This window comes from Phycodurus eques, chromosome 6, assembly GCF_024500275.1.
Source record: "Phycodurus eques isolate BA_2022a chromosome 6, UOR_Pequ_1.1, whole genome shotgun sequence".
Classification (NCBI taxonomy): Eukaryota; Metazoa; Chordata; class Actinopteri; order Syngnathiformes; family Syngnathidae; genus Phycodurus; species Phycodurus eques.
Genome location: NC_084530.1, coordinates 11,296,325 through 11,312,049, shown reverse-complemented (window position 1 = coordinate 11,312,049; position 15,725 = coordinate 11,296,325). Strand labels below are relative to the sequence as shown.

Genomic DNA, 15,725 nt, shown 5'->3' with positions numbered 1-15,725 from the left:
CAGAAAGGCTTTGCATAAAGTTTTATCAACTTCTTCTGCCGAATATACACACTACCTGTTGTATTATAAAGGTTGTTCAACATGACTAACAGGTTCCAATAATGTCAGCTCACATTAAACAGACCTATGAATTTCATTAAATCTGAAAACAGCCCATTCATGAACATACATACAGCGACTGAAATAAGTATTTAACACTCTGACATGCACTGTAAGGGCTTATGTAGACAGGTGTGTCTTTCCTAATCAAGTCCAATCAGTATAATCGAAAACAGAAGTCTGGTTGGCCCCCCCCACCCCCCCAACATTTCATTAATGCACAAATTACCTGTATGAATGGAAGATTTTTTATTATTAGAATCTATTATTAAATATTACATACAAATTAGACAGTGCATTGTCACAATACATTTCATGTCTGTTCTGTACAGCAGGAAGTTACTTTATGCAGTTCCACCTGACAAGTGAGAAAAAGACTAGAAAATGAAATAATTATCAGAAGCCAATAAGTCAACAACACTCTCCTCAATTCTGGCAGCTGATTCTGTTTTCTTCACCGGTCAATTAACTCATTGGTGAAAGCGGAATAATTAGGCTTGTAATGATTTCAGCGTAACAAACGCCTTCTCTAAGCACACATACCTTGGCTCTCCACAGTCACCCCACATGACTTGAACGACCTCAAGTCAACTGTTGGTGGAATCCATTTCCAGCTGTGAAACCACTTCACATTTCGTGCTCACCGTGTCGACACGTGCTCAGTGTGTCCATTTCCTAAACTTTCAGGGTTTAAATACTAATGACCACTTCTTCTATTGGTTTAAAATAGGCCATACCAGTGCGCTCCATTAAACAGTGTGGGAGTGGTGAATATGCAGGTGAATGTTAAAAGGCAGAGCGGCATGAAGAAAATATTGATGTGGGATGAGACGTCTCCCATCTTCGGTTAGACAACCTCTGTTTTTGACTGATTGGCATGCACACGTGGGCGATCACACGTGCCCCGTGGGGAGTCCATTCAAATTCTCGTTGCAAAAAGGAATATTTCAAACTTCTTCACATCCAAACAAGGCACCAAGGCAAACAAGGAAGAGCCGATGTAACAATTCTTCCCCTTTTTGCCTCATCTTTCTACCCACACACTCACTTTCAGTAATTACAGTGTCCATTCGGGGAGGAGGGGACGGTGGTAATTAAATCCATTTCCAAGAGACAAACCTGTACTCTTTTCTCCTGCTTCCTGCTGTTCCGCCTCCCAATGCATGCTCCCTACCACCAGGTGAAGAAAGGTCTTCTACTCTGGAAACTCTGTGTGTATGACTCACTATTTGCTCGTTGGGGGGCTCTGGCAGTTTCAACAATCACCGGGGGCATCTGGACCAACTGCAGCGGCGTTTTATCATCCTTTAGGGCTTGGCACAGGTTCAGAATCTTTGAATGAAGAAGGGGTGGAGATGAAAATCAAGGTAACTTACCCAAACCCGAAGCAAACTTAACATGCGTGTGCGCATGCGAGTTGATTCTGTCCGTAACGAAATACGGACGATCCGTAACATTTGACAGCTCTGCATTAAGTTTGTAAAAGTGTAATCCAGTCTTTCATGATCCTGTGACAACATAATCCTGACAACTCACCTGCCCCCTCATGACAGCAACCTGCTTATGGAATTGTCCTCTGTCAAAACCAGGGTCTTTCTGTGGGACAACACCATACATGTAAAATACAGAACATGCCTGTGTATACAGATGCAGAGCAGTGTGCCTGCTCCTATGATTAGTCAGCTTCCTCGTGGCATCGCAGTGCCATGAGAAAAATAGTGTTGAACAATTAATCCTTACTTCCAACCTACTTTGAATAGTTCATAGAGGTCCTCTTCGAGGTCTTTGATAAAATTTGGGTCAGAGAGTTTTGGTTGGACCAGCTCTCGGATTTCTTGGGAGAAAGGAACTTTGGCTTGGGAGAGCCATGCCCAGTAGAAAGGATCTGGCGATGGAATGAAGTAGGTTAATGACAGTCAACATACTTTGAATTAACAAATAGGCACCACTTGAACCACTGAGAGGAATTTTATAGAGAAATCTGTCTCAGGATGGGTGGAAGCAGTGATGTGAGCTAGAGTAGGGTCTTACATGCTCTCCAGGAGTCAGGATGTTTGAGAGGAAAGGCAAGACCATTGTCTATGGCTGCCAGCTTGATTATTGGGTCCTTCACTACAACCCAGTCTGTTTCCTGTAGGGTTGGCATGGAGAGCAATTCAATTTGACACAAAATAGAAATTTCCAATATACACTTATGAAAACCTGTTAGAGAGAAGACTGGGTGTGGGATTCTCACCCTGTTCCCCACAGGGTCCATCGGGCAGTCATATTTGAGAAGCCAGTTGTCATTTCCCCTGTCTAGAATGGAACAAAGGAAAAAAAATCTTGTGATAATGAATCTGTCAATGACCACGCTGTGTGTGACCACAATGACCACATGGACACATGCTGACCAGGGTGACTCAAATACATGCCTGTGTTCCTGATGATGTAATCGAGGACTACAAGCCGTTCGAACTGCAGCTGAAGCTGACGGTTGGTGTTCTCCGGCAGAGGCTCGGCTTCAAACCTGCGAAGCCAGAAATCTGCATCCTTGTACCCGTCCACAAAGAGCTGGAAGGAGCCAACCTGGAGGAATAGCAACAAAGTCCATCAGCAGTTGCTTGTGCTTAACTCATGTCGGGCCACATTCTCCAGTTGCTGCATAAGTCTGTATTTTACACACCTGCCTTGCGCGCTGTCGAGGTGCGCCGATTCTCCCGTAAGGACTTGTGACACACCCACCACACGTACCCGACTAGTTTGTGTGTAACGGCTTGAGAGGCGTGACTCATTAAAGTCTGAGGATCGCTGGAATTTCTAGGTCGTGGAGTTTGCCTATGATTTGTATGCCAATGAAATCCATTTGGGAAATATGTCACACTTAAAATGTGAAATTAACCGCAGTAGTGGATATACTGAAGTTAGGCGTCCTTCCCTAGTGGGTACCACTCATCTAACAGGCTACTTTGAAGGGGCATATGTTTTTGTATTCTCTAATCTCAATTAGACAAATACTGTACAATATATGTAATCTAATCAGAATACTGTGTAAATGAGTGAACAAGTTTGGAAGTCCATCAATAAGAAAGACAGTGAGCAACTGCTGATCAGCCTTGCCCAGCAACCATACTAGCGACACACACGTGACCAGGTCACGGATGTCTTGACCGATGGTGATACAGATCAAATAAAAACCAAATGATTCCAAAGCGAACACACCATCATGCCATTAAGATGACTGCAGTTTTTATTTTTTAATTTTATTTTTTATGAGGGGCCCTGTCAGACAAACGCTGAGCTGCCAGCCGCAATGAGGTAGAAATGCGCCTCGCAGGGGAGAAAAAAGTTGTTGTTTTTCCCCGCCAATTAATATGATATATGCTGACGTTTGGCCATCGGTATAATGTGGTAGTGACACATCGGCCGTTGGGCAGTGGACCACGTGTCTCAACGGGCCGTGCCACGGTGCGTGGGCGGTCACAGGCCATCACTGGAACAGCTAACGAAATCAAAACATGCGATATGATGTTTCACCTTCCTGGGGCACTAGACTTACTACAGTCTTTGGAGTGCGCATAAGGAATCGTGCTTAAGTCTTTGGGAGAATACACGTTAGGCTGAACATAGGGAATGAGGGAATACCCACACTTCAGGTTTACCCCAACCAGAGTGTGCACATGCCCAGAAGGTGCCCAAATGATAGAGCTAAGTGAACAGCAGAATGGGCGCAGTCAGAAAGGCGCAGAGCTGTGCGTCTTTTCTGACTTAAGCATAAGGGAGAACATAAAGAACAAATAAATAAAATCAATAAGAAATGCACGAGGCGGCACGGTGGCCGACTGGTTAGAACGTCAGCCTCACAGTTCTGAGGACCCGGGTTCAATCCCCGGCCCCGCCTGTGTGGAGTTTGCATGTTCTCCCCGTGCCTGCGTGGGTTTTCTCCGGGCACTCCGGTTTCCTCCCACATCCCAAAAACATGCATTAATTGGAGACTCTAAATTGCCCGTAGGCATGACTGTGAGTGCGAATGGTTGTTTGTTTCTGTGTGCCCTGCGATTGGCTGGCAACCAGTTCAGGGTGTACCCCGCCTCCTGCCCGATGACAGCTGGGATAGGCTCCAGCACGCCCGCGACCCTAGTGAGGATAAGCGGCTCAGAAAATGGATGGATGGAAATGCACTAGCTTACCTTAGGAGGCAGTCCAATCCTATGGAAGCGCTGACCCACTTTTGGCACCTTCTCCAAAGCGAGCCTTTTCCCTCGAGACTTGACCCTGTCTATGGCGCTGTAGTTGAAAGTTTCACTCGCCAAGTATACCACCTAGAACGGCCACACTGATTAACAGCGAAACTAGTTCCCACTCCAGTCACGGTTCTTATCTTTGCAGATGTTTGTGCATGTGTACCTTGGTCCTGGGAACGATATTGAGCTCAAGTTTCTGGTCGACCAGGCTAGCGCCGGCCTCTGAGAGATAGCCCTGATTGAGAACTAAACAGTCGCGACCAAAACAGCATGGACAGCACAGTTTCTGGAGCCACTTAGTCCATTTGGGGTTAAGCTGGCCGTAGGGCTCTTCATTCTTAGGTTTGAACACACCAATGATCTTCTGTTAATAGACATGGGGAAAGGAAAATTGAACTATCGTAGCAGCATTCTCACAACAACATTTCAGAAATGTAACATTGTCACATGGTTCCTTTATTGAGAAACTTGCTATATTACATAGAGTGCAACATATTCATTCAAATGTCACTAAGGTCAGACAATTTAACATTTGACCGAAATTTCTAGGAGAAATAATAATGTGACGTTGCCAAATCTTTGGACCCCCATCATGCATGACATCAAGCAAGGTCAACAAATCTCACACAAAAGAAGGGCCGGCCTCAAACAAGACGGTATAAAGAGAAGAAGACCGCGAGAAGACCAATATACTGGAAGTTATGCGAACCAAGCTGACTCATACTCAAACAATAAGACCGTAAGCATGACCTAATACTTTTGATGGCGGAGATGCAAAAAGACTGTGATCGGCTGGCAACCAGTTCAGGGTGTACCCCGCCTCCTGCCCGATGATAGCTGGGAAAGGCTCCAGCACTCCTGCGACCCTTGTGGATGGATGGAAGATGCAAAAAGAAGGAGAATTAATGTTGAGTTTTATCTGTGTGACTAGTATTTACGTAACTTGAGATGATTCACTGCTGCAACAAATTTTACCATCAGTCACTAAGCTGAGTTAGCATAGTGAAGTTGAGGAAACCGCTAAAGTTTGAGTTTCACAATGTATTCAATTAATGCTCCTTTGAACACATCCGTACATTACTGACAATGGCTAGCTATTTGCTCCTTAGCTGGAATAACTGAATGTCTTTTTTGTGATGTTGAGTACATTGACCTTTTGCATGATGGTGTAACGCAATGTTTCCCAACCTTTGTTGAATCAGGGCCCCCATTTTACATTAGAAAAATAACATGGCACACCACCAAACAAGAATATCATAAAAAGTATGAATACTGAAAGGATGATGACCTTGTCTCAATTTATTCATAGGCATGGTACACACAAAGATTTTTTAAATCTTAAGATTGTTTATCTATTACTGAGCCCACACACGAAGGTAAAAAAAACAAACAAACTGTCTTTCAATCGTTTGGATGATACTGTGTGTGGTGTGCTCTGATACCAACACAGCACACTATAGCCATAAAAACTCTGTTCCACCACCCATCTAGAATCTAGTCCGCCAAGACAGAAACCTCGCATAATCAAATGTGATCTCACCGCAACGAAGAAAAATGACACATAGCAACATCACACGACGCAACATGGAAGAGGACACACAAGAAGAAGGAATGACGGTGGTCTTTGGACTATTTGCTTACGGAAAAATCCCCAAATAAAGAAAGAAGAAAAAATCCTGGGGACAGCGTGAATGCAGTCGAGGTCGAGGTGAGTTCTCATGCTAAGCTAATTGCCAGTGTGATTATACTTTTGTGTATTGGGTAGTTCATGTTTATTTTTACTTACACGCGCTTCCTTGTTCATCAGTCAGGTCGCTTCTTGATTGGCTGCATTCCGTTTAACGTCACAGTTCACGGAGGCATGATTTGCCCGTAGTCGGTGTTCCACGCACACAAAGATTTTTGGATTAAATATTTAAGGTCCACTCTGTTTTGAACCCCATTCTTGGGACAAATTCCCTCCTAACACACCTGAGAGTCAGACGACATGATAATCTTATAGGATAATTTTATCAAACAAACTAGTCTGGCATCAGCCCGATTACCTCTAAGTGTGTACCAGGCCTGTCTCAGCCTGTTTAATTGAATACAAATCTGATGTACTCGCAGGAAGCCACGATTTATTCTGTTGTATGAATGGCAACATGTGGATACACAGGTTTAATGTACCTTCTGCCATCTAAAGGAAGAGAATTGATTTGTTCCGTCTGCGACTATACGTTGGTTGCATTGATAGTTAAAGAGAGATATATTATTTGTAATTAATAAATACGAATATTCTGACACAAGTTAAATTAGATAGCATGCCGCGGCACCCCTGATGATCTCTCACAGCGCACTAGTGTGCCACAGCACCCTGGTAGGAAGCATTGGTCTAACCAACACTGGTTTAACACCTAACTTGGCCATAGACTAGAATTACATCCAAGAGAGCAGGGCAGGCACATGACTACTAAGCACTTTGGTGAATGAGTAAAGAAGCCGGACGCGTGCTGGGATAGGGGGATAAAAATCACAGATAATCAGTATTGAGGATTTGTCACTGCGTCGCAAAGAGAAGTGGCACTGGACCTCGAATTTCTTGTGTTAAATGGTCTCGTGAACACACACACTTTTCACTGGGGACTTAACGCAGATGTGAATGCACTGCACGGAGGAATGTAACAAGCGGGTTGCGCAAAACTTCTCCTGGTCAGCTCCAGAAGTGCCGATCAAAGATTAACACCATTGAACTTGTACGATTGGAAAAAGAAACAACATATTGTTGTGGAGACTTGAGGAAAAGTGTCACCATTGGCCCCATGAACCGATTCCTAAATCAGAACATTCCCTATGATTACCTGCATGGGACTTTGTTCTTTGCCCAGAAAAACAACGGCAGATTCCAACAATGCAAAATACAGGAACTACCTGATGACTGGTGAAATCACTAGCAGGCTGTTGTTCTTTATATTATTCAGTTGAAAAACTGTACAGCCACACCAACTATGAAGGCCTCGAAGTTTTTAGTAAGCTCACAAACACAACTAATGTTTCTTTCATTTACAGGTAAAATTATGATCAAAATCAACTCCGATCTGTGAAGTATTAATTACATTAATTATGAAATTAATTACAGCTACATATTCTAGCAAGTGTTTTTGGTAGTGTATTTATGTGTTATTTTAATAAATTAGCTTATTGTTTCTAGATTGCTTGATCTGTTCTGCATTTGTCAAGGCATCATGTGGGAGGGAAAGGCTTCCAAGAAGAAATAACTAAGTGGGGAAAAGTCCATCGAACACTTCCTCGCAATGAGCTTTTCAACGAGAAGCTGTGACTTAGCTCTTCTTCATCTTACCCCGTGAGAGTCTTTGACAAAATAGCTACCACTGGATCCTTGGTAGATCCTCTCTGGGTAGATCCCCTCCTCGATGGCTCGCTCGGCCTTGCGGATGATCTCTCTGAACTCGGGATCCTCCGGGAATTCGTTCCGGAGAGGATCCCGCGGTGAGGTTCCATCGGTCCCGGTCCAGAAGCGGCTGTCTTTCCCGGCTGCGACTCGGACTGCCGGCGGGGATGCGCACCACAGAGCCCGGCGTTCCTCCAAAGGCGCCCCGCGGGCTGGTGGGCTCTGCGGGACCGTAGCTGAAATCATTTGAGTCGCGTAGCGGAGAGACAAGCGGACTCGTCTCGTCCATAATTCTGCCGGGTGACGAGGAGTTTTTACAGTTCGATGGACAGAGAAGAAGCGCAAAAAAAGGGAGAAAAATGGAGAGAAATGAAGTGGTACCGTTGTTTTCGTGCTTGGACGTGAGGCAGCTAACAAGGAAGCTGCAAAAAAGCGAAATCAGATGACAGTCAGCTTCCGGAAAAGGGCGGAACCTGTTGGGTGTTTTGCTAGTCAACCAATCGGCGTTTAGACTGTCTTGTCATTCATCTACTCTATCAGTGTGATTGGACAGAGTCAGACCGCCCGCGGAAGACACGTGAGCGTGAACGCGTGTCTCTAATTAACTTCAAAAATAAAATTAGAAAACGCCTACGATAGAAAAGTTAAGAAATGTGTTTCATGAATATCCGTATGCTTCTTAAAACATGTATCATATTCAACCATAAGTGTTCAAAGGAATAACGGCGGTGTATGCTTCAATGTTGTTCATCGCAAGGAAAGTCCATCAAACAGTGAGTATTTTATCTATTTAATTTTACTTTCATTTATCACCTTGGAAAACACTTTGGCTTACGAGTGAGCAGTAGTAAAACCGCTTTCAACAGGGTAAATTTCGTCATGTTTTAACATGATAGTCACCTTTTCAGTGTGATTTATTACCGCACTTCCAATCAAACGTCATGTTTGCACACATTTCTTTGAATAAACAATAATAAATTAAATTGTTTAATCTGCCCTCGCATCAATAGTGCGTCAAATCAGTTTTCTGTTGTTTGCCGAACACAAACAGGATTGTGGAGAAAAGTACATGAAATTCAGTCGATTATTTTTTTTTCATGCTTTAAAGCATGGCCTGGGGGCCACATCCGGCCCGCCACACCATTTTATGTGGCCCGCGAAACCAAATTATTTGAATCAACTTCCTATGATTCTTGCTAAAATCTGTACCAACATTTTAATTGTTGGATTTAATAACAGCATTGAGGTATTACAGGTATAATCGAAGTATTTCTTTTTTGTTACCAAACCCATTGTTTTACAGTAACTTGATCAGTAGTCGAACAAACAATCATTCCCGACTTCTGTTTTCTAATAGAGTTGTCGGTCAATTTGTTGTGTGGACCGGGCCAGACCATGACTAACAAAACTTCAAGGATAACTGATGCCCATTTTGGGGGGGAAAAAGACAAATGAAAAAATGTTAAGAAAATTGAAAAAAATAAAATAAAATCAGCGAGTATGTAATTCTGCAGTGCCAAACCATGAGTATGTGGGGTTTCCACCCCCGCGATGAAACATTTATATGGTTACAAAGTCATAATGGCCCTCTGAGGGTAATTGTACCAACAATGTAGCCCGTGACAAAAATGAGTTTGGCACCCTTGCTTTAAAGTATGCAACGTAATGTTAGAACATGCAAACTAGTTTGAATGGTCTGCAGTGGGAAGTGTGGACGTGCGGTTGTGCGCATCCTCCTGCTTCCTCCTCCTCTCCAAGCGCAGCTCGCTTTCTGATTGGTCACAGTCGACGGGAAGGCAAGCGATCTCTGGTGTCATCTGTCAAATTCAGGACACACACGTCCACAACCGCCTCTTTAAATTTCAACAGGCAAAATCCTCACGTATCTGCCACCGGCCACCCCAGGATAAACCCTGCGCTCGCCGCTGCAGCATTTGAGGCGGAGTCACTTGAGCCGAAGTTTCCGGAAATCCAGCGCAGAGGACATCGGCGCAAGGATGGCAGCGTACAAGCTGGTGCTGGTCCGCCACGGAGAAAGCTGCTGGAACCAGGAGAACCGCTTCTGCGGATGGTTCGACGCGGACTTGAGCGAGACGGGGGAGCAGGAGGCCAAGAGAGGAGGACAGGCCTTGAAAGGTAAAGTCATGTCACACGACCTAATCGGCCATTCTGTCATTGGATTAGACCGCTGCAAGCCTGTGTTTATGCAACCGGGCCGGATGGAGGAAACAGGTTGTGGGCCCAGAGCGACAGAGACAAAAGAAATGTTGCAAGAGATATAGCCAATAAGAAACGCATGCCCAGATTTTACAGTCGTGTTCATTTTGTTGATGTATATGCTCCGTTAAAAGCAGCAGCCTTTGGACCCTATGCACAATTGGATTCCAGCCCAACCTCTTTTACAGCAATTGTATGTTTCATGTGTTGAAAATAATCCTCACACTTTTGGGGTCGCCGCCCTAGATGGTTATCCTCATTTATTTGAGGATAACCATCATGAGGATAACCACCATGTGCAATTGTACATAAAGGGAAAAAAATGACTACATTTTAAACAGTAAACCTTTTAAACAGTAAACCTTAAAAAACAGTATTCAACAAAGATGTTGGCTCACATTATCGGAATCATGCTTTGCATGATCTTTGATTAGATGTTTTTCAGTCTGATAAATCATTATAAGGACTTTGATCATGGTTTGTAGACTGCATATAGCTTCATACTATCTGGTGTATGCTGGCTGTTTTGAAATGTGTAAATAAATGCAAAGACCAGCAACAATTAGGGTTAGACAGCTCTGCAAAGAGTAGCTTTTAGGAGACAGCATGGGTCTAACATTATCGAAAAGATGTGTGACTTAAAAACATCTACACAAGCAGTTGCACTGTATAACCATAAGCAAATGTACACATCTTTGTGCAGGAGCAAAATTAACTCAAACTGATTGTTTCCTTTGTGTCAATCTCACCTCAGATGCTGGCTACGAGTTTGATATTTGCTACACCTCTGTTCTTAAGAGGGCCATCCGCACTCTGTGGTTTGTTCTGGACGGCATCGATCAGATGTGGTTGCCAGTGCACAGGACCTGGCGCCTCAATGAGCGCCACTACGGTGGTCTGACTGGCCTGAACAAGGCTGAAACAGCAGCTAAACATGGAGAGGCACAAGTCAAGATTTGGAGGCGCTCTTTTGACATCCCTCCCCCACCCATGGATGAAGGCCATGACTTCTATCAGACCATAAGCAAGGTTACTCTTGAAGAGACCCTTTAAATAGCCTCATTTGTACAGAGATCCTGCAAAATAGCCACAATGGAGCCGAAACAGAAGATCTGCCAATACGCCGCCTTTGCTTTTTGCATAATGTCAGTGCCAGCATCTGGTGTGACCAATAAAATAACGTCAAATTTGGTCCATTGAATGCACCGATATTTGAGCAGCACCTACTAAATAAAATGAAACAAATCTAACTTTCACACATAAGCTGTATATATTACACATACAAATACGGGAGAAAATAAAAACTGCCAGCCTCACTGTAGGACATAAACCCAAGTGAAAAAAGCACAAAGTACCACAGAAGGGATCATACTGCGAGTGCCAAAACAAAATACACATGCTCGAGCCTTTTATCATCGACTTGCATCTAGAAATGTTGTTTCCTCGATACATTTACTCCAAACTCATCTGCAGCGACTCGATTGCCTTTTTCAACTGCCAGGCCGATCGCATTTACACAGGGGTCGTCCTGGCTTTTGTGGCTCTGATACTACCTCAGGAGGTGGAATATTGGCTGAAAGGACTTCTGTGACTTTGAGACAAAACTGCCGATAAAGGGCGGCGAAATCAAGGCTTAAACAGGCTGTGTACCTGGGGCTATTATATATGTTGACATACTGAATAAAGCCCCATGGCTATAAAGTAATAAACTGCATGTAAGTATTTCCTTTGTTGTAGGACCGACGTTATGCCGATCTGACAGAGGACCAGCTTCCAACTTGTGAGAGCCTGAAGGACACCATTGCTAGGGCTCTTCCATTTTGGAACGACGAGATAGTTCCACAGATCAAAGAAGGGAAGAGGGTGCTGATTGCCGCCCACGGCAACAGTCTCCGTGGCATTGTCAAGCACCTTGAGGGTAAGGATGTGAACCCTTATTAAGAGCTCTTTGTGCGAACTACTACATTCACAAATGAATCAGGTTAACAAAAAAAGTTTTGTTCTCTCCACTTTTCCACATTTCTGTGTGAAGGCCCAGTTTAGACAATTTGGTGTCTGTCTAAATGGCGATGTTGCTCTTTTGCACTCATTTATCAGTGGGCGTGCAACAAAAGAGCGACTTGTTGCTACTTGCAAACTGGTGCAAGCAGAGCTGTCAAAAGAATCACTTTATCTGTACAACTGACTTGTTGTTATGGTGGTGCTCAAAAGCAGAGAAACAAATGGCCCATTACTTCTGGAGCGTGTCCATTGTCAGTTCAATAACAAATGATGCTTCTCGATTGTAAGCTCTGCCTGTTCTTGTATCCCAGGTATGTCTGAGGAGGCCATCATGGAGCTGAACCTTCCTACAGGTATTCCTGTTGTGTATGAGTTGGACAAAAACTTAAAGCCCATAGGACCCATGCAGTTTCTGGGAGATAAAGAGACTGTACAGAAAGCCATGGCTGCTGTGGCGGCTCAGGGTAAAGCAAAAAAATAAACTCCACTCCAATGATTGGCATGGTATTTAGATCAGTCCTGTGCTGTTCAGTTAACAAAACATACTAGTCATCAAGCCAGTTAGTATTGTCAACATCACAAACCTCACACACACAAACTGTACCATGTGTAACTCGGTAATACGCGGAGGTTTGAATTGAGTCATCTATATTTTTCGACATAAGTTTTAGAGATTGGATATTAATTATATATGCATGTACTGACCAAAATGTCCGTCTTGGACCTTGGAGGTAACTTGACCTTGAGGCTACCCCACAATATATATGCGAAGTAACATTGTTGTTTATAGACCGAGTTGATTTCCATTGCACTTGTCCTTGCTGTGACACTGAGAAAATAATAAATGTGATGAGCTATTACATGTTTAAAATCTTTCTGTTTTTGTAGTTTTTTTTCCAACATGTCTATCACAATACCTCACAAGTGCCATTTTCAGTTCAAACTTCTGTTTATTAAAATTATTATTATTATAAATGTTCTTTTCCTGATGAGAAATGCCTATTTGAAGTACAGATAGCTGTCCTGTGAAATGGTTATTTCCCCAAAACATTTAATCAATCAACGATAATGGTAACACCGATCAATTTGATGAATATTTTTTTAGGCAATCATTTTTAAACTGAGGGAACAGACTAATTAATGCATTAATTTTCCGTACCGCTTATCCTCACTAGGGCCGCGGGCATGCTGGAGCCTGTCCCAGCTATCTTCAGGCGAGAGGCGGGGTACACGCCAAACGGGTCGCCAGCCAATCGCATGGTACATATAGACAAACAACCATTCACACTTACATTCACACCTATGGGGAATTTGGAGTCTTCTAATAACCTACCATGCATGTTTTTGGAATGTGGAAGGAAACTGGAGTACCCGGAGAAAACCCACGCAGGCACAGGGAGTACATGAACACTCCACACTAGGCCAGGTCGGATTTGAACCCGGGTCCTCAGAACTGTGAGGCAGACCTGCTAACCGTGCCCCCCAAATCTATTTAAAAAAAATAAAAAATAGTGCGCAATTTACTCATTGTTTAAAAGAACTCTGTGTTCCCAATCATAGACATCCATACACACCACAAAGATTGGCTGGACGTAAGGGTGTCCGCCATCTTGTGGCAGTCATTAGTCAAGACTTCGGCAACGTGCCAAGTCACTTTTTGCTTGGGGTTGCACAAATTACCGAACACTCGTGAATAGATTGTCTGGAATTTAAATTGTTTTATTTCTTTGTTTTACCTATATAACACTAGCTTGTGAGACAGAGCAGCGGGAATCATTGGCAATGCTATGCATTCCCTCACTCGCTAGCCTTGACTTGACTCAAGAAAGATGCCGGCCGGCCAAATGCATGGGTCAAGGGCCAAACGTTTTTTTTCAAATTTGGCCGCTGTTAATTTCTGCTACCCAAAATGAACAAACATAAAAAACAATTGTCAAATTTAACTTCAAAAGCCCAGACTGCCACCTCTGGCCCCTGCATAGAGACATCTCGTGGATGAATATTAAACTGACGTGAGCCACAGTGGTAGTGACAAGATGGCTGACCACATGCGGTTTTGTTGAGCTAGAAACCTACCCAAACAAAATCGTCTTCTCAGCAAACCAGCCGTTGGTAGAATTGTGTATTTTTTGATAATCAATTCAGTATCTACATCTCTGCATCAACAAAAAAGAAATTGTTTCAGAGACTCCCACAATATCTAGTGTGAGTTCCTTTCTCGAACAGAACAGATTTTTGGATAACGACCCATGGTGTTAGGTTTTTTTTTTAGTTGTGATTTTTGCCTTGTGTTCTTGTTTCCATTGACCAAAGTGTGTTTGAACATTTGAAATTCAGTTCTAACATGTAACAAATAAAGCAACAACAACACAAAAAACATTGTTAAATGTAGCTGTGTGCTTGACTGATTATTTTATTAAATAAAAAATAGTTTGCATTGACAGTGTTTGTTATTGTGATTGTTTGAAATAATATGCCTTAAAACCCAATGGGTCAAATTTGGCCCCAATCCTAAATTAGGGAATAAAGGGTTAAAATTGAAAAAGTGGATATATTGCTGTTCGGTGAATTTATAGCAGTCATTTAATGCACAGTTCTCCTGGGTTTTTAATCTTTTTTTTCTTTTTTTTTTTTACTTCATTAATCAAAATCTGGCATTACAATTTAGCCAACATTCCACGAAGAAATATCAAGATTAAAAAACAAACAAACTGAGCAGAACAGTATTGGGAAATAAAAATAACTAAAATACAAGTCAGAGGTCTAATAAGAAAACAAAATATATCTTAATATACAGTCGAGGCTTGTTTGGTTTTAACCTATTTTAATAATATATATATATATATATATATATATTTTTAAGTTCTTTATAACAATAACAAAACATTTTATTTGTGAGTGCCTTTTGGGGCCCTCGAGGACACTGTACATCAATAAAACAACATTAAAAACATAATTATACAGACGAAATACAACAAATAAAAATATAGGGCAGTGCAATTAGAGTGAGTAAGCGAATTGCATTATTTTCCATTTTTTTAAATTTAATTAAGTAGTATTATTTCATATTTAATGTCTATATTCCAGCTTGGATGATGTTCTCCTTTTCAGATATTCCCTGTTGAAATGTATCCCAAAAGATTTTGGTGTGAGTAGAATAAAACCAAAAAAAAATTTCTAAAGTCTCTTATGTTAGAATTACAAAAAAAAAAAAAAACCAGCTCTTTTGCTCAATGTTGAATCTTTGTCTTAGAAAATATTTACTAGGATAGATGTCGTTTCAGGTTTTTAAATGTGTTTCTTTAGCTTTTGGTGATATGGATACAGTGAGGAATTTAGTTCCAATCCCAATTTTAATTTCTTTAGGACAATCTTTTAACAGATTTTTCCTTTTTAAAAATGAAGGGAAGATATTAGACATGAGGGCAGTGAAAGCATTGATTTAAAAAAACTTTTTTTTATACCTGAAATTCTTATTAACATATACATACATAAACATGCAGACAATTAATTGGTCACTAAAATATTTTTTTCTAGTATAATACAAATACACACAAGAAACAAAAGTATAAAAAAATATTATAAGGCACAGCAGGTTTTCATTCAAGGTCTATTAAACATTAGTTTTCAAGGTATTGTAATGTCCAAATACTCTTCTTATTATGTGTTAGTTTCAACGTATTTGTGTAAAAATTTAAATCTACAAGAAATACTTTAAAACTTAGACAGGATTTGGGAATTCTCATTTTGTGTATATAAAATTTGCCAAGATTGATAACAAAACAAAGATTTAT

At 41.9% G+C, this 15,725-nt stretch overlaps 2 protein-coding genes across 2 annotated transcripts; one reads left to right on the top strand and one right to left on the bottom strand.

Annotated features, from left to right (window-relative positions):
• Window positions 1-333: 333 nt before the first annotated feature.
• pi4k2a (phosphatidylinositol 4-kinase type 2 alpha) lies at window positions 334-8,164 on the bottom strand. The gene is given in 10 exon segments (XM_061679230.1): window positions 334-1,431; window positions 1,636-1,695; window positions 1,851-1,984; window positions 2,131-2,230; window positions 2,336-2,393; window positions 2,510-2,667; window positions 4,269-4,400; window positions 4,486-4,686; window positions 7,663-7,821; window positions 7,823-8,164. Coding segments are annotated over 10 exon segments (1,344 nt in total). The 5' UTR covers window positions 8,003-8,164; the 3' UTR covers window positions 334-1,269.
• Window positions 8,165-9,489: 1,325 nt separating this feature from the next.
• Window positions 9,490-12,802, top strand: pgam1b (phosphoglycerate mutase 1b). Its single transcript, XM_061679229.1, has 4 exons — window positions 9,490-9,849; window positions 10,685-10,959; window positions 11,668-11,848; window positions 12,243-12,802. The coding sequence occupies exons 1-4, from the start codon at window positions 9,711-9,713 to the stop codon at window positions 12,410-12,412; spliced, it is 765 nt and encodes a 254-aa protein (XP_061535213.1). The 5' UTR covers window positions 9,490-9,710; the 3' UTR covers window positions 12,413-12,802.
• The last annotated feature ends 2,923 nt before the right edge of the window (window positions 12,803-15,725 follow it).